This window comes from Desmodus rotundus, chromosome 1 (genome assembly GCF_022682495.2).
Source record: "Desmodus rotundus isolate HL8 chromosome 1, HLdesRot8A.1, whole genome shotgun sequence".
NCBI lineage: Eukaryota > Metazoa > Chordata > Mammalia > Chiroptera > Phyllostomidae > Desmodus > Desmodus rotundus.
The window spans coordinates 19,870,622-19,890,575 of NC_071387.1; the positions used below are offsets into that span (position 1 = coordinate 19,870,622).

Consider the following 19,954-nt stretch of genomic DNA (forward strand, 5'->3'; position numbering starts at 1 on the left):
ATTACAAGCTCCCCTAAGATCCCCTTATGAAATAAGGTAAGATCTCAAGCAGCAGTTAGAAGTGCTCTTTAATTTCTTTTAGAACAAATGAAGTAGATCCTTATCCTAACCCGTGCAATTAGGATAGCAGCAGGATTCTGTTCTTAGGTATCTGAGGGAGGCAGAACAACAACAAAAACAGTGAAATACCTAGAAATGTTAGGAGATTTTAGTGCACACCTTAGTTTGTTTCTTCAAAACCAGTACATTTCTCTTAACCTTCAAAGCCTGGAGAGGAATCTATTACCTAAATATGGCAGTCTGGTACAGGCCTGCGGGCCCCAGTGCATGCTGGGGAGCTTGCTGCATTCGGGCACAGAGAGCAGATGCATCCTGGATCTGTAGCGCCCCCTGTGGGGCCTTTCTGCCAGCGCCAGCCATTCTTGTGTGCAGAAGAGCTCCATTACCGCCAGGCAGTATTCTCTAAAACATTTTGTGAAGAACAAAACTTGATGAATCGTGGCATGTTAAAACCAGCCTTGGGGCAGCGCCTAAATTCTTTATTTTCAAAACATCATCATAGTACATTGTTCTTGCAAGACGGTTTTGAAAGGACAGTTTTATTGTCAATAATGCAAGACTTCATGAAGTATATTATCCTCTGAGATGAAAAGGTATCTTGTTTTGTTTTTAGAACATACTTAATGTTACTTTTGAAAATAAGATTACATGTAAAGTATGTTTTTCTTGGGAAATATAAGAACTTGTAAAATCAAAAGGTATTAGATTAAGAATCTGTAATCTGTATTCGCTCAACTTTATATGAATATAACTACAAAAGTACACAGATAAGGTACCTGGAGTTTTAAAAACACGTATACTAAAAGCTATGGATCATTGCCAATCAATTTCCAGCCTGGAAGAATTTCCTATAATCTCAAGGTCAATGGGTAGGGCCTGAGAAACACAGTCCTCTGAGTGCTGATCTTCCAAAGCAGATGGCACTGCCTTCCTGGCAGGTTGTGGGAGAGCATGGAGGTCTAACTCGGCCTTGGCTTTGGAGAAGCTGAGTCCCCGTCCATTGCTGTGTGCGCTTCCCTACTTCCTTCCCTCACCTCCCCATATGAGACAAGAGTGTCAATACTGTCATTGGAATATTGGGTGGAATGTATTTTAAAATAGATATAATATAAAATAATATTCTGAAATGCTCATCATGCTCTCATATGTATTGACAAATAATCCTGAAGCATTGAAATGTAGTTTTATTTGCCCTTCTCTATTTTGGCTTACCAATGAAGTCCATGTTAGTTTAGGATTTTTGTTTTAATTTTATAGAAAGCAGGGATATTTATGAAAATGATAAGATAATGTGAGCAATAACAAGGGCAATAGAACATTACACTTTTTTTGATATTTTCTAGAAGCTCAGAGCCCTTGTATTATAAAGTATCAGTGATTTACATGGTAGGAATTTTGTCCAATTAATTGCCTTCTATTTTGGACAAAAGCCAGTTTTTGCCTTTACTAATGCACACGACAACTTCATAAATACATTTTCCCATTTATTTATTTTTAAATTTTACCTGCAAATAGGTATAGGAGTAGGTACCACCCCAGGGCTGCAGTCTTGGAAGATGTGGTTACACAGCAAAGCCTCAGCAGCCGGCCGGCAGAGCGGGCTCACTACTTTCAGTTCACTCCAGGCCGTGTGGACGAGGAGTTCTTGGGCCTCCTCAGGGTCTGCGTAGGAGTTGTTGAAGAAAACAAGAGCATCCTTTGCCAGGACCCCACTGCACACCTCCCCTCCGTACTGGGCGCAGTAGCCTTTGTTATCTTTCTGGGGTTGACTGAAAGAAGCAATGAACAATGTTCCCAATCACATGCTATTTCTTAGCATTCAGTCTGCCTTTTCTTTTTTTCAGTTTCCACATCTGCATCACAGAAGTAGGAGAAAATTGCACGAGCAAATTGGTTGAAATGCTCTATCTGCATATTGTCTTCATTTCCACCTGCCATTACATCACCTCTAGCTACTCCAGGGAGCTATTATGAGGATCAAATATGATAATGAATTTGGAAAGCTTTGGAAACTATGGGTATTGTTATTATTTTCACTATAAATAGAATTTGAATGCTCTTAGTTAAGTAGCCTGACATGCTTCTTACAAACAAGCTGACATAGGGAAACAAATACATTGAAACCTGTATTCATCACAGTTATCCAGATGATTGAGCTTAGTAAATACTCTGATCCAAAGCTTTACACACAGTTTATTTATGTGTTCAGGTAGTTAAGTACCTGGATTTTGTAGCACGCATACATCTGTGTGACGCCTTCCACACTCAGATTCCCTCACTCGCACATCTCCCCAGCATTCCATTAAGAAATAAAAAGAAAACCACAGAAGTGGGGAGAGTGGGAATACAGCTCTCAGAGGAGTTAAGTAGCATCTTTAGCTTTGCTACTTTACTTTCTCAACATGTGTCTTGTTGGAAAAATCATACGGTGACTCAGAGCCCCAAAGTCCTAATTTGTAGAGCGATGTAATTATTCTGAACTCAGATTATTGCGTGTTAATGGGTAATGCATGTGAAGAAAAACTAGATTCTATAGTGCCAGCACAAAAATAAGATTAAAAGCTCATCTGCTATTAACAATGGAAGAGAACAGCAAGGAGGATAGAAAACGCTGCTGGTACACATTTCATATATTCACTGCCTCCTTAATGGAATGCTGGGAATTGTAATAATTGTTCCTGTACACACTTGACAAGTATTTACCGAGCACTTATTATGTGTAGGCACTGTATGATCTCAATATATCCTATGTCTTTCATCAGAACTCTATCATTAATCATAACATAAACCTCAAGTTGTGTTCTCATTTAATTTGTGTAACTGTTGGAAGTTAGGATTTTATTATCTTTATAGAAAGGATAAGAAATGAAACAAATTGGAATTTGTGACAAATTTTCAAATTGTTAAGAAGACCCCTTTGAATATGAAAAATTGATACTTTAATTGCAAATCACTAGTGGCTAGTTTGTAAAGCAAATCTATTAAATGAGATAGCACTTATTCAGGTAAAATGATAAACTTCCAAGAAAAAATATACTTTAAAATAATGTTTTGCAACATAGAATTTTTCTCTAATTCATACTTGTCTTTCCCTAATTAGCCAACATGAATTTCACTACATATAGTTTGTTGGGGGTTTTAAAAACAAAGGCCTTTAGTAAGAAAATGTACAACTCCCATGAAAACTTGGGTCAGGTAAGGTTGAGAAAACACCCAGAGAAATAGCTATGACCCCACTTCTTACGGAAGGAACTTGATCTAAGATAGCAATATGAAACTTTGAGAGAAGCATGAATACTGTGCGTTAAGAAACTGAATAATAATACCTAGTAACCAGAAATAACTCAAACTGTTTACAGAATGATCTCACACATGAATATAATATCTTGGTAAAGAAAGGAGGATGGATAAGCACAGGTGGGACTCTTCACTTAACCAAAACAGGCCATATCATGTAAAAGTTAAATATTTCCCCCACTGAGCTGAGTCTCTGAGCGGAGAATGATTCGTGTAGGGTTACTGTCACGTGTTAACTATAAATGGCTTTATTTTTTCTTTTTCTGAATTTTTAAAAATTACAAGCACTCATAGTTTTTCCTTAATTATACAAACAAAAACACACTTTTTAGAAAACACTGGAAGCTAAGAACAAGAAAGAAAAGAGAAATAAATAAAACTAGTGTCAATCAAAAGGATTATTAATAATCAATTATTAAATGATCTCTCACTCTGGCATTATGCTAAGTGAAATAAGCCAGGAAGTGAGGGACAAATACCATATGATCTCACCTTTAACTGGAACATAAGCAATAGAAGAAAAAAGCAAACAAAATATAACCAGAGACATTGAAGTTAAGAACAATCTAACAATAGCCAGGGCGGGGGTGGGGGGGTGGGGCGGGGACAGTGAGTAGAGGGGATTACAGGAACTACTATAAAGGACACATGGACAAAACCAAGGGGGAGGGTGGAGAGGGGGGAGGGAGGTGGGTTCACCTGGGGTGGGATGGAGGGATGGGGAGAAAAGGCATACAACTGTAATTGAATAACAATAAAAAAAAAAAATGATCTCTCACTCTGGATTTCTGCTGCTTCTCCTAAAAAGCCCTAAAAATTTTTTTTAACAACTTCAGTTGATATAATAGTATTGAGTCCTCATTTATTTTGAGTATTAGCTATGTAATGCAAAAAACATATAAAAATAAAAGAAAAAAAATAAGTTTTGAATAGAAATGAGAGCGTGGTTACAGTTTTGGTTTTCCTTTCTATGAGCTTGAAGATAATAAGCCCATGAAAACCCTCTGCATGCTGGGAAAAAACCACAGTAACAAAGTATATGGTTCTTGTTAATTTTCTACATCTCTGTAATATATCTGGGAGCATTTACGGCTTAGCTTTGGTAGTATATCTATCCAGGATTAGCTCCACAAGGTAAGAAATAATATACAGTACCAAATATATACATGTTTTATACATATAATATATCATAAATGGAGAGAGACAGAGAGACCGCCCCGTCATAGTTTGAGAGTTTAACAACTTCCTTTTCCTTTTTCTCTTCTCTTTTGCAGGATTATAAACCTCAAATTTTATGCAGTTAATCAAATTTTAGAGGTAAAGCATGAAGGTAAATTGAACCATTTTGTCCTTCAACCTCCAGCAAAAACTGAGGGACAGGATGAACACAAAGAATTTCCACTGGTGTCTGCTGTTGACTTTTGCAACTGAGGAGACTCCTCCCTGTCCAACTGAACGTGTTTCTCTGCAAGCAGTTCTTGGGACTGGGATGGAGCAACACCAGAAGCAGCTGGTTCTGTTGTTCATTTGAACAGTGGGGCAGAGGTCACAGGGATCTGTTCTCAGAATGCTAGTTATTCTGGAATGATCTGCTGGACTCTCTCCAAAACCCCCAGTTAATGTTGCACATGGAGCCAGTGCCTCTCTTGCCTCCTGACAAACTAAACCTGGCTGGTCTTCCTTTCTGTAAAGTTTCTCTTTTTAGAGGCAACAATGGATATTTGATCCCAAGCCCCCCTTTTAACTTCCTTTTTTATTTTTAAATATATTTTATTGATTATGCTATTACATTTGTCCCAGTTTTCCTCCTTTGCCCCTCTCAACTCGGTACCCCCTATTTCCTCTAGCAGTCCCCACCTTAGTTTATGTCCATGGATCGTGCATATAAGTATTTTGGATTCTCCATTTCCTATACTGTTCTTAACCTCCCCCTGTCTATTTTGTACCTACCAATTTATGCTTCTTATTCCCTGTACCTGTTCCCCCATTCTCCTCCTTTCTCCTTCCAGCTGATAACCCTTCAAATGATCTCCATATGTATGATTCTGTTCCTGTTCTGGTTGTTTGCTTTGTTTGTTTTTTAGATTTAGTTGTTGATAGTTGTGAATTTGTTTCCTTTTTAATGTTTATAGTTTTGATCTTCTTTTTCTTAAATAAGTCCCTTTAACATTTCACGTAATAATGGCTTGGTGATGATAAACTTCTTTAGCTTTTATCTTGTCTGGGAAGCACTTTATTTGTCCTTCCATTCTCGATTGCAGCTTTGCTAGATAGAGTAATTTGGGTTGTAGGTCCTTGCTTTTCATCACTCTGAATACTTCTTGCCAGTCCCTTCTTGCCTGCAGATTTTCTTTAGAGAAATCAGCTGACAGTCGTATGGGAACTCATTTGTAGGTAACACTCTACTTTTCTCTTGCTGCTTTTAAGGTTTTCTCTTTCTCTTTAACTTTTGGTATTTTAATTATGATGTGTGTTGGTGTAGTTTTCTTTGGGTCCAACTTGTTTGGGACTCTCTGTGCTTCCTGGACTTGTATGTCTATTTCCTTCACCAAATTAGGGAAGCTTTTGTTATTTTTTCAAATAAATTTTCAATTTCTTGCTGTTCCTCTTCTCCTCCTGTCACCCCTATGATTTGGATATTGGTACATTTGGAGATATCCCAGAGGTTCCTTAGTCTATCCTCATTTTTTTTTAAACTCTTTTTTTCTTCTTGCTGTTCTGCTTGAATGCTTTTTTCTTCCTTATATTCCAAATCATTGATTTGATTCTTGGCTTCATCCCCTTCACTGTTGGTTCCCTGTTGATTTTTCTTTATTTCACTTACTATAGCCTTCATTTCTACCTGGGTCTTTTTTATGCTGTTGCCATACTCAGTGAGTTCTTTAAGCATCCTGATCACCAGTGTATTGAACTCTGCATCTGATAGGTTGGTTATCTCCATTTTGTTTAGTTCTTTTTCTGGAGTTTTATTCTGTTCTTTCATTTGGACCATATTTCTTTATTTCCTCAATTTGGCAGCCTCCCTGTGTTTGTGTTTCTGTTAGGTAGAGCTGCTTTGACTCTCTGTCTTGGTAGCATGGCTTATTGTAGAAAAGCACACCTGTAAATTATGTGGGGTGGAGCCTTAAGTAATTACCAGGGTGGGGCAACCCATGTCACCGCATTGTGGCTCTATGTAGGGGAGGGTCAGAGAGGGGACAATGCCACTACGTGGCTTCTGGAGGTTTGCCTGGGAGGAAGGTGTCTCCCAGCACTCTCCCTCTTTCTAGTCATTTCACTTTCTCCCTATATGCCACTTGTGCCCTTCTAGCTGTTGCGCTGAATCCCAGAGGTGGTGGGTCTGTGTGTCCTAAGTCTGTGTGGGCCCTTTAAGAGGAGTCTCTTGAGAATCTCACAGTTTCTTCCACTGCTCCAAACCCCACTGGTTTTTACGGCCATAAGTTATGGGTATTTATCTTCTTGGTGCTGGATTCTTAGCCTGGGTGGTCTGGTTTGGGGCTGAGATCCCTTACTCTGGAGGTATCCCTCCTGATTTTTATCTACCACATGTGGATGTGTGATGGCCCATTCCACCGCCTCTCTGCACCGTTCTGTGGTCTCCATACCTCTCCACTCCTCTTCCCCTCTCTGCACCCTTCCATCTGTCTCTGCGTCTTCACCCCTCCTTCTTGTTTGGATGAATGTGGCTTTAAATCCTTGGTTGTCAGACTTCCATACAGTTTGATTTTCTGATGGTTCTGGGTGATATTTGTTTTGTAATCTAGTTGTAATTTTTTTCTGTAGCTGTGCAAGGAGGCGAAGCATGTTTACCTAGGCCTCCATCTTGACTGGAATTCCTGTTCTCTTTATTTTGTAAATCCTCACCCGATGATAGCTGTCACCGTGGTCCTGCTGGCTGCAATTTCAGGCTCAGAAGAGAGGCCTGGTGTCCTCTGAGGGAGGAGCTGCAAGCCTGAGGCCCTGGTTATTCTGAGGGGCCATGAAAGCCCGTTAAGGAGGGAGGCAGTGCTGGCCCAGGAAGCTCTGGGCCTTTACCCTGGAGTCAGACTTTAACTTTTATAACAGATAGCTCTCCTTAGTCAAATGGAATATTTAAAGGATTCTCACTGCACATTTTACTTTTATTTCTGTCTGCTTTAACATGATGAGCCTCATTTTTAAACATTTCTGTGAAGGAGACCTCCACTCCCTTTGAACACATAATGCTTTGCCCATGCCAACAGCCAGCTATGGTTTGTCTGAGATAAGGCAACCCTACTACACCTTCTTCTGCCCTCCCTAGGGGTGGCACACCTGTACCTCTGCTCTGACGTGGACAAATCTTTCCTTATATACCAACCGACTGGTCTCCCATTGTACTTTCCCAGCAAGTGTTATGACCAGGGCTCTATGCCACTTCCGATCTCCAAAGCAAACTGAAATTTGTTATTCCTTCATGCCTAGAATCTCTGTATATGATTCATTATCTAAGGCAGGGTCCACATATGACCCACAAGTCAAATTCAGCCTGCTGCCTGTTTTTATACTGCCTCGGAGCGAAGAATCATGTTTACATTTTAAATGGTTGAAAAAATCAAAAGAAGTGAAAATTATGCAAAATTCCAATGTCAGTGTCAGGATAAGTCGTTTTTTTGGAGCAGAGCTATGTTCAATCATCTATGAATTATCAACGGGCTTTTGCCTTGAAACAGCAGAGTTGACAGCGTCCGTATGGCCCACAAAGCCAAATATACTTAATATCCGGCCCGTTACAGAAAAGCTTGCCAACCCCTGCTCTAAGACGTAGATCAAATGTCACTTTTCTGAAATGTCAAACCCAATGTCCTCAAGTAGAAGGACATGTCCTCCTCTGAAAAACACCTCTTACATTTCTTCTGATAAATTACCACCTACTTGTTGTGCAAAACAGAGAGATATAAAGAGAAAATTTTAAATTTAAAAAACTTGGAAAATGTATTACATTGGTCACATATATACCCTTTATATATTTTATATATTTGTGCATATACCCATTATAATCCATATATCCATAAGAATAATATATACAGTATTATATATGCTATATATTTGAATACATAGATAGTATATAATTATAGCTAGAATTATTTTATAAATATATTTTTGTATCCTGCATTTTTACTTAGCATGACATAAACATTTGCCTATGCTGTCATGTTTTTCAAAAACATGGTCCTACGATCACATCAGCTTATCTTATTGGCAGATATTGAAACTGCTCATACATTTCACTAAAAAATAAGGGGTTGTTTGGATTACATTGCTCAAACACAGATTATTTTTTTTAACATAAATTACTAAAAGTGGACTTATCCAATTAATAGACACAATTATTTTAACTCTCTTAATAAAAATTGCCCAAGTGCTCTCTAGAAAAGTTATTGGAATTTTCTTTCTGCCAGCAGAGTTTTTGAGTGCTTGTGTTATCACAAGTAGAAAATAGTATGGAATTTTCTTTAATTAGCATTTATTTGACTACTAATGAGTTTAAAATTTTTCTTCTGCCCTTTTGTGCATGTGAATGACCTATTTCTGTTGAGTTCTCAAATTTCTAATACATGCTTCCATTATTATGATGTCTTGCAATTAATCTGTGTATGTGTGTGCATTTCCCCTGGTGAATGTAAATTCCTTGAGGGCACAGACAATTTCTTTGTTTCTCTACTTTCCTTTATAGTGCCAGGGTGAGAGGGAGTGGTTGAAAAATGCGAAGAGAGGACAGGTGTGCTATCGTATAGTAGTTACCAGTCTAAGTTCCCGTCTGTCTGCCTGAGATCAGATCGAGGCTTTGTAGTTTGCTATGTGGCCCAGGCAATTCCTGGAGGATTAGGTTCTGCCCATAAATAATACGTGTTCTTAGAATATTAGTTCTTGCCCCATAAAGTTGCTGAAATGTTGATATGGAAAACCGGTAATCAAAATGTACCACAAAAATTAGCTGCTATTATCATCATCACGATTATTAATTAACTTTAATCTCAGTTTTATCATTTGTAAAATTAGATACAATAGTTATTACATTTCATAGAGTTTTTATGAAAGTCAATCTTACTGCAAATAAAACACTGTACATTGCCAAATGTATTACAAGGTAATACTTTCTTATCTACAGGATAAAGCAATGAGGGAGAGTTCGGGAGGCAGTTCTTGGTTCCATTTCCAAGCCTGTAATTTACCAGCTGCATAAATCACTGGAACTCTCCAGTCCAAAAAAACTCTCAGTTTCTTTTCTGTATAATAGGGATAATAATAGTACCTATTCCAGGGATTTCCTGGGGATAACTTTAAATAATGCATGTAAAGCCCTGAAAGCGGTGCTTGATACATTGTAAGTATTCAATGGATGTTACCTGTCTTCATTTTCCTCACCATCTTGTAAGAGTATTAAAATGATTCAAAATTAGAAAGCTTCTGAAAGATGACAGCGCTCAGCAAATAGACAAGAGATGGCATGCCAAACAAAAATTAAAACACAGAGAAACAAAACATTGATATAATAATAGTATCTTACCTCCATTCTGTGAACAGGAGAGAAAGTTCCCACAGGAAATCAGATGAGAGGGAAAAAGAAGTAAAAGTTAGTACATTTTCATCTTGTGGTTTGCAAGAGATAGCTTTGGTACCTTTAATCTCTACATTTCTGAAAAGGTCTCTGCTTCAGCGAGGAGGCCAGATACCACATTAACAGGCAGAGCTGGAGAAGGAGATTAAGAAAATACTGAGTGTCTCCAGGAACTGAATTCTTTTCAGGGTGAAGCAACTGTGGATGCCACCAGTCCAGGCAGTGTCATAGCTCTGCATATCCCTCCATCAGTCCCACCCAGGGACTGTGCTTCAGGAAAGCGAGGTGTGGTGGTTCAGTAGGAAGAGGCGAGAGGGGAGGGATAGAGGAGAGATGAGAGAGTTGATATACCCACAGACCCACTAGCTTCATAGCCTTGTGACCGGTGCAGCCACACAGGGTCCTGTGTTCAGAACACGTGCTTAGCCTAAGGCGTTGCCAGTGCCATCTTGAAATACTTAACTTGTTAACAAGGGATCTCTGCATTTTCATTTTGTAACGGGTTTCATAAGTTATGCCCACAGAGTGAAAGCTCAAGGCACTGAGCAAACTGCCCCTTTCCTCAGGTGAGTTACGGGGTTCCCAGCAGAAATGGCCCCGAGGTGGACTCTCCCAAGGCAGGAAGATCCTTGTGGGGGTGCAATTGACCAGCATTTCTGAATTCTAGCTCTTTTTGCATAGGAAATCTAAAACTTCACACTCTTTATCAAGCACTTTGTGATCTAGGTCCTCCTGTCCCCCAACTCCCATTATAAAAGTAAAACATATGCGTTGGCTAAATGAAATTTCCATTAATATTTAGAATTTCTCCTAATGTTGATGTCTAACTCCTTTTTAATATTACAGGTCCACTTGGGTGTTTTTCTTTGGCTATTTTTTTAAGGATTGTAAAATGAATTCCTCTGAGAAGTCTATCTTCTTGAAAAACCTTGTAAACTCAAGAGGTTTGTCTTTCCAATCATTCCTTTGGGTTGACTAGGGTTGGTTTTCATAAGCTTGCATGTGGGAGTCTTTCATTTTTATGGGCTTTTTATTAAGTGAGCCTGATGATGAGACTCAGAAACCAACTTACATGAGGCACCACCATGACCCAAACCTCATGACAATTCTGCCACTACCCAGATGGAACAGGTGGAAGGGGCCATCAGGAAATCCTTCCAGAGAAAGTGGTATGTAATTTTGAGAGATAAAGGCAGATTGTAAGAGCAGCTGAGCAGGGAAACCTGTTGAAACACGAGGAGGCCAAGGATATGTATATGAAAGAGCCCTTAATTTAAGATGCAAAGGAGGATGCAATACCATGGTCATGTGCCAATGATGAAGAGAATCCAGGCATAGTGTTTGGGAGGTGATAATAGACTTAGATATGCTTCTATTTCAAGGACAAGTAAGGAAAGAAAACTGAAATTAACTAAGGGTGCTTGGTGGTCTCGAGACTATCAAGAGAGTCAGAGGATGCCCACATATACCGGGCTTACAGACACTTCTCTAGTCACATTTTTTGGGGGGGAAGGTTGGGGAATAGGGAAGGGGTCCAAGAACCTTGCAATCATAAATAACTGCTTTTATCTCAAAACAAGATATTTTAAAATTCCAAAAATTTCCAATAGTCATCAAGATTTGTAGTATTTTTTAAGTTATCTGGAAGAGTCAGTAAAAGTTTGACTCTCTTCTGAAACACAGTGACTCTAATAAAGAAAGCTGCCTGATTATAAAAAGAATGCTTAGCTTTTTATGCCTAACTGAAGAACAGCTGGTAGCAATTTAGTGTGACTATTGGCTGTTATTCATTTATGCTTTCACCTTTTATTAAAAGACAAAAACAACACACCTTGAATCAATATGAAACCAGATAGGCAGGCAAGTACTGGAAATATTGAAGGATACTTTGTAAAGGATTATGATTGTCTAACTTCTCTTTTGTATACCCCAAACCATATTGAAGCCATACTAATACAAAACCATACTGAATATAAACTGTAATTGAAAAAATAAAATTAAAAAAAAAACCATATAAAGCTACCACAAAATGCCAGGAAACAGGCTTTCTTGTTGATAAGAACACTCTCTACCTACAGTGGCTGAACAGTGTGTTCCTGCTCCATCACACATGTCTCATAATTGAGGAGAAGATTAGGGGCACATTGGGCGAGGGACTCTCAGCTACCAGACACGAGAGAGCATGAAACATGGTAGTACACTCAATCAGCTCTACTGATTACAAAATATAATTCAAAGTCCTATTTATTTTCTATAATAGTGTGAAATAGCGACTCCTTGAAAGTGTAGGAAATAAAGCTACAGTCAACTCCTTTGTCCACAGTTCCACTTTTGCAGTCTCCGTTACCTGCACTCAACCACGGTCTGAAAATGAAATGAAAAATAGCAGAAATGATAAGTTTTTAATTGTGTGTCATTCTAAGTAGTGATAAAATCTCGTGACATTTTGCTCCGGGCCAGGACATGATCATCCCTTCCTTCAGCTCCGTGCTGTAGACCTCTCACTGCTAAGCACCTGTCAGTCAAGTGGCAGCCCTCTCGCTGGTCAGAATGACTGTTGCAACGTCGCAGGGCTGGTGTTTGAGTCGCCCTTATTGCATTTCCTAATGCTCCCCGGGCAAAGAAGAGTGAGGCTGGCAATTTGGATATGCCAATGAGGAGTAGTAAAGTGCTTCCTTTGTGTAAAAAAGTGGAAGTTCTCGACTTAGGCATTTTATTTTCTCACATGGCTACAAGAAGGGTGAGTATAGTCCAACAAGTTATTTTGAGAGAGAGATACCACATCCCCATGACTTTTATTACAGTATATTGTTATAATTATTCTATTTTATGATTAGTTGTCAGTAATCTCTTACTGTGCCTAATTTATAAATTAAGCTTTATCATGAGTATAAAGTATGTATATGTAAGAAAACATAGTATATATAGGCTTCACTACTATCTGTGGTTTCAGGCATCCACTGGGGGTCTTGGGACATATTCCCCAGGGATAGGGGGACTACTGTATGTGGCCCATTTGGGGAGTGGAGGACTCCAATACCACCACATCATATTTCTCCCTACTGCCCATTTTTGGTTATGTTACATATACTCATTTGAGTTTTAAATTTACCGGAAGTACCGGAAGCTCCAGACCCTGATGTCAGTCCAAAGAAGGGGCATTGCAAAATGTGGGGGTGCTGGTAGACTGGGGAATAGCTCGTCTTGGATAAGGGATGTGACCACGGGCTCATTCCTGTGCTCTGAGACTGGAAAATCATAAAGAGAACTTTGGACATCACTCCCCCACAAAGGACCTATGAATGGCATTGTAAATGGGAAATATTGTACAAATACGTATTTTCCTCCCCTGAATCCCAGTGTCTATTTTTCTCTCAGCTTTATTGAACTGTAATTGATGTAACAACTTATAAGTTTAAGGTATACAATATGTTGATTTCATACCCTTAAGTACTGCAAAATGATGACCATCAGGGCATTAGCTAACACCCCATCGCACACATAATTATCATTTCTTTGTGTGTGTGAACATATAAGATCTACTCTCTTAGCTGCTTTCAAGTATGTCATTCAGTATTATTAACTGTAATCACCACATTGTACCCTAGATTCCCAGAACTTATAACTGGAATTTTGTGAGCTTCGATCCACAGCTCCCTATTTCCTCCACTCCACAGCCCCCGGTAACCCCATCTCTACTCTATGTTTCCACAAGTTAGGCTTTTTTTAGATTCCACGTATAAATGAGACCATACAGTATTCATCTTTCTCTATGTGACTTATTTCACTTAGCATAATGACCTCAAGTTTCATCCACATCTTGTCACAAATGCCAAGATTTCCTTATTTTTATGGCTGAATAATATTCCACCGGGTATATATACTCCATCTTCTTTGTTGGCAGACACTTAGGTTGCTCTGGTATCTTGGCTATTGTGAACAAGGCTGCAATGAACATGAGGGCAAATGTCTCCTCAATATCCTGTTTTCATTTCCTTTGGGTTTAAACCCAGAGTAGGGTTGCTGGATTATGTAGTAGTTTGTTTTTAATTTCTTGAGGGATGTCCATACTATTTTACATAGTGGCTGAGACAGTTTGCACTCCCACCAACAGTGCTCAAGAAGTTCCTTTTCCCACAACCTCGCCAACACTTGTTACCTCTTCTTGTTTTGATGGTAGTCACTCTAACAAGTATGAGGTGGTGTTTCATTGTGGTTTTGATTTGCATTTCCCTGATGATCAGTGATGTGGAGAACTTTTCAACAACCCTTTTGGCCATTTGTATGTCTTCTTTGGAAAAAAATATCTATTCAAATTCTCTGCCCATTTTTTAATTGCATTGTTTGTGTTTTTGCTTTTATAAGTTGTAAGAAGTTTTTTAAAAAATATATATGTATTTTGGACATTAACTCCATATCAGATACATGATTTTCAAATATTTTCTCCCATTCCATAGGCTGCCTTTTCATTTTGTTGATGGTTTCTTTTGCTGTGCAAAAGCTTTTTAGTTTGAAAAAAACTAAACTTTTTAGTTCCACTTGTTTATTTTACTTTGTCATAAATTAATTGACCATATATATGAGTGTGTTTATGTGGGGGCTCTTGATTCTATGTGCCCATTTTTATGCCAGTTCCCATATTATTTTGATTACTATAGTTTTGTCATATAACTTGAAATCAGGAAATATATCTCCAGAGTTGTTTTTCTTCCTCAAAATTATTTGGCTATTCAGGATCTCTTGTGGTTCCACACAAGTTTTAGGGTTGTTTGTTCTATTTCTGTGAAAAAACAAGATTGGAATTTTGATTGAGACTGCCTTGAATCTGGAGATTACTTTAAGTAGTATGGGCATTTTAAAAATCTTAATTCTTCTGACCCATGAATACAGAGTATCTTTCCACTTATTTGTGTCTTCTTCAATTTCTTTAATCAAAGTCTTAGAATTTTCTATGCATAGGTCTTTCACATCCTCGGTTAAATTCATTCCTAAGGGGAGGTGGGAGGGGGATAACGGGGGACAGAAGAGGAAGGAGCAAACCAAGGAACACAAACAGAGGGCTTGTGGGCAGGGAGAATGGGGAAAAGACAAGACAACTGTAACTGAACAACAATTTTAAAAAAATAAATGAGGAAGTGCAATAAGAATTCACTGTGGCTTCAGAACACATACGTTATTTCTGCTTATCTGGCAAATATGTTTACTGAAATGTAGGATTCTTATTTCTTCACATTATTGTATTCCTTTTATTGCTAGAGGAAAATCTAAGCTTAAAATAATTTATTTGGACAAGGCAAAAAATAAATTTATTCCTAAGTATTTTGATGTTTTTGATATTATAAATGCTATGGTTTTCTTTATTCTTTTTCAGACATCTTGTGAATGTATAATGAAACACAACTGATTTCTGTATGTTGATTGTGTATGCTGAAACTTTACCAGGTTTATTTATTAGTTCTAACAGTTATTCAAGTGGAGTCTTAAGGATTGTCGGTATATAAAATCATTTCATCTGCAAACAAAGAAAATTTTACTTTTTCCTTTTCTATTTGGATGCCTTTCTTTTCATTGCCTCATCGCTCTGGCTAGAACTTCCAGTACTATGCTGAATAGAGGTGGTGAGAGTGGGTAATAACGTCTTGGTCCTGATCTTACAGGAAAAGAATTCAAGCTTTTACTTTTGAGTATAATGCTGGTGGTGGGTTTGTCATATATGGCTTCTATTGTATTGAGTTATGTTTCTCCTATACCCAAATTGTTCAGCCTTTTTATCAGGAAAATGTATTCTTTGTTGAATGTGGTTTTTGCACTTATTGAGATGATCATATATATATATTTTTTTTCATCCTATTAATGGGGCATATCACATTGATTAATTTGCATATGTTGAAGCATTCTTGCATCCCTGGGACAAATCTCACTTGATCATGGTGTATGCTCCTTTTAATGTGCTGCTATTGGATTTAATTTACTAATACTTAGTTCAGAATTTTTGCACCTATACTCATCAGGAAGAGTGGTCTGAAGTCTTCCTGTAGTGTCCTTAGTTTGGCTTTGGGCTCAGGATGATGCTGCTCTAGTAAAAGGAATTTGGGAGTGTTCTCTCTTGTTCAATTTTCTGGAAGAGTTTGAGAATATTAGTGTTAGTTCTTTTTTAAGTGTTCAGCAGAATACTGGTACCTGTGTCTACTTTGATGGCCTCCGGCTCTTCCTGGACTATGCTCATTAGAGGGATAATGGGCTGTGGCTGCTGTCTTGCTGGTCTCTGCCACAGGGCCGAGAATTCTGATGACAAAGAAAGGGCATCTTGCCAACTATCCTGTGTCTGGCGAGTTTAAATTGTAATTTGAACCCTTTTGGGTTGTGACTGGAGGGGAAATGCAACTTCCCGGTTCCTAGGGAGAGGTTCCAAAAGTTCTTCTGACTCCTTTTGATGACTAACAGCAAATGTAAATGAGTCAGAAAGAAGTATATCACATTTCTCAAACAATGCATACGGATTGGGGCAAACACATGGAAGAGTTTTGGGAAAATGAAGGCTGATCTTTATTTTTTTTCTCTTGTCCTTAAACACTAGAAGTATCATTACACCTAATCCTAAGCACTAGACCAGATTTTTCCATTTCCAGTTTTTCCTGCTGGGATGAGTAAATAAACTGATGGAGTAAAAGCTTCAAAGTGAGACACAAAGAATGTGACAAAGGGGGCTGTTGACAACAGAGCATTAGGGGAGGGTGGAGTGGACTGAAATGAGAGAAAGAAGAGTTTGGGATTAAAAAAAAAGCATTACTAGAGTATCAAGGGGAGGCACCATATCTGACCTGGAGCTCTGGACCGCTGGCCAGCCCCATCAGAGGCCAAAGGAGGGAGGGGCTGAAAGCAGAAATGGAGAAAGCAGATGCCACACCCAAGCTCTGGAAGATCTGGGGAGCGTGAGACCATGCTTCATTGAAATGACTCTGAGTTAGAGTGAACTAACAAGTCCTTTTTCACCAGAGTGGCTTCACTTCTCAAGAACATTGGTCCACGGAGCACCCCAGAGCTGGAAGGTAGTGGGACCTTCATGAGACATCTAGCAGATGTAACTGACAAGAACAAGTCAAAGTGATGAAGAGAAAATGGCAGATGTGTCATGGGGTTCAGAGATCTTATTACATTGTATGACTGAAACATCCTCATTGGATCTTCCTGGGGAAATTTAGGAAAATTAGGGGAGTTTCATATCTCCTCATAGTCAGTGAGACACAACAGAAAAACACATCAGAGGCTAAACAGAGAATCTAGTGTCTTTTTATGAGTTAGCAACTTGACGTAGTTCCTCTTTACTCATCTTAGTATTTTCTTTCCATGTGCAGAAGGATTCAGGTTTTTTGGGTCGGTATAGTACCTAACACCTGCTCAACATGCATTTTAAGGCTTATTGACCAAAGTCAAGTCATTGCTGGTTCCATGGCCCCTAATGAGGTCACTGCTCCTCATCTGAATTCAACTCTGTGGCTGCAGCAGATTTCAAGCCCTCTTTGTGCTACTTACCAAACCATGCATTTGCTCCCACCATCCCTTCCCCTACACGTATTCTATTGCTATTTTTCCTGGACGTCTATTGCTGATTGCCCCCATCCTCACTGCAGTCTATTCTCAGCATTGACCACTCTGCCCTGCACTCTGAGACATTGCCTTTCTATGCTGTGTGTCTACAGCTTATGGTTCTTTCTACTGTTAGAAAATACCACTCTTTGGGCGGAGATTACATCTTCCTCTGTGAATATATGCCATCTACTAATGGAGTTGGATCAGGTTCTCATTTTGGCTAGGACAGAGATGAAGGGGCAATGTTGCAGTAGATGATATGGTGACAATCAGACTCTGTAGTCCTTTCAGCATCAGGAAATCACATCCATGTGATAAATCTGCTTTTGTGGGGCAAATATGCTCATTTTATTAGGTTCTCCTCCTTATCAGTCCTACCACTGCCTTCTTTGTACTTGTGATATGTAGGCTCTGAAGGTTGCTGCCCTAGAGGGTTGCAGTCCCTCCAGCTTGGTATGTTGTGAAAAGGAGGAAAGTAGGAAAATTAAGAATTCAGGTACATATTTTATAGATTCCTTTCTCTGGCACAAAATCCTAGAAGAGAGGTATATTGATAAATTAAGGAAAAAACCCGAAAGCATAGGGAATTTTTCCTACTTTTTATTTGGGGCCTTAGAAGTGAAAAAAAATATTATAAGGGCCCCTTACCCTGACACGGGAGGGCCACAGTCATGTAACAACGGTAGCATGATGTGGTTGGGTAGACGGCAGGACTGAGTTGTTAGGTATGAATCACTCTTGGATTTTGTGTTACTTGTAAGTGGTTCAGAAGTAGCTCCTGGCCCCACAAGGGATAAGAAAGGGCTGGGCTGGCATTCCACAGGCCTCCCCCAGTAGGGGAGACAGGGAGGCCTAGCTGCAGAGCCTCTAGAGAGGGGCTTTAGGAAGGATTTGACTGAGATGCAGAGGGCCGTGCTGCCACAGGAGGAACCTCAAAGGGGCTGAGCAAGTCAGGGAGGTCCTCTGGGTTCTAACCAAGCCCAGAAAGGAGGTCATAAGTGTTCCAGCTGTAGGCTACACTAGAGACCAGGGCAGGGGATGGGGGGGTTCCAGAGGGTACCACTATGCGAATTCAAATCCCCTGTCATCTAGAGATGGGATGGAAGAAAGAAAGGCAGAAAGAGCCCTGGCAGAAAATTGATCTTTGAATGTCTTATCAATTACCTGAAATGAGACTCTCTTAAGATTAACAATATTATTTCTTCTCTTCTGCCCAGAGAAGGTGTAAATTAAACCAGTTAAATCAGTTTACTTTCACACATGCATAGAGAGATATAAATACATATTTATTTTTTAATATTGGGTCTTGATCAAATATCAAATAAAACATAAGACAATGAGACTAGAATAATATCAAGTAGGTAAAAGGCATCAAAATTTTAATTATTTTATCTCCTGGACTTTCTCATGTTCTTTTGTTTTGTTTTTATCTATTTTTTTTCCTAGACACCTTCCTCAAAATCTCAAACACATCTTAACTCATTTTTCTACCATATTTCCGCATTTAAACATTTCCGAACTTACCATTTCTATCCTGATAGGTCCCATACCTTCTCTGTACCATTGCCGCTGTTGTTCAGGCCTTCGGACTTTTCTAGACTCCTAGAATAGCCTCCTCACTTCCTGCCATGCCTCCCAAACTTTTGACAGCCAACATCTATTAGTTTGGCAAAGGATATATCTCATCATAGCACTTGTCTCCTCTAAGATAATGAAACAATTTCCCATTAATTGAGGACTACATTCAACCTACTTAGGGTCTTCATAACCTGGCTGGAGCCCACATTGCAAACCTTTCCCCCCCACTCTTCCCACCGTTCCCAGTTCACATAGTGCTCTAGACTTGCTGTTTTCTGAATATACTTCCACCTTTTAATCTTACACTCATGTCTCCCAATCCGTTCCTCTAAGCACAGCCTTTCTTTTTCTGCCATTGTACTTTGCTCACACTTCTGCCACAGAAGAGTCTGTGCCGTAATATACAGGATCCAGCATGAATAACACCCCCTTTTTATTACAAAATCATAAGCTTGAAATTCTGTAACATAACAATATCACACTCAAGCACACCAAACAACATTTTAAGTGAAATGTTCAAATTAAAACTATTAATTATTACACCCATATTATTACCCTACCAACCGTACTCAAGCTGGTGTTACTTCTGCCAGACCCTGTGTATGGCTGATTGACTTCCTTTCTAGATCGAAAGCCCCTGGAAGGCAGGGACTCCATTTTTAATTATCCCCTTTGTTAATTAAGTTTGCACCCCTTACCTAACACAATGGCCTGAATCCAGTGTATGTAATAGATGCATGTAAAAGTACTTTATAAACAAACAAGTGCTATGTAACTAGTAATCATGTATTATATGTTTAATTGAGTTGTATTTATTTCTAGAATGCTCACCCACTTTCTCTGGCAGAA

The 19,954-nt window shown here is 39.0% G+C and overlaps 1 protein-coding gene across 1 annotated transcript in view; it reads right to left on the reverse strand.

The window, feature by feature from the left end:
- The window catches only part of MUSK (muscle associated receptor tyrosine kinase), an 80,259-nt gene that overhangs the window by 10,790 nt on the left and 49,515 nt on the right, over positions 1 to 19,954 (reverse strand). The window contains exons 8-10 of the mRNA XM_024560115.3: positions 9,887 to 9,893; positions 1,566 to 1,829; positions 287 to 462 (exon numbers count right to left, since the gene is read on the reverse strand). Of these exons, the coding sequence (XP_024415883.2) occupies positions 287 to 462; positions 1,566 to 1,829; positions 9,887 to 9,893 (447 nt within the window). The remainder of the gene's footprint in view (positions 1 to 286; positions 463 to 1,565; positions 1,830 to 9,886; positions 9,894 to 19,954) is intronic.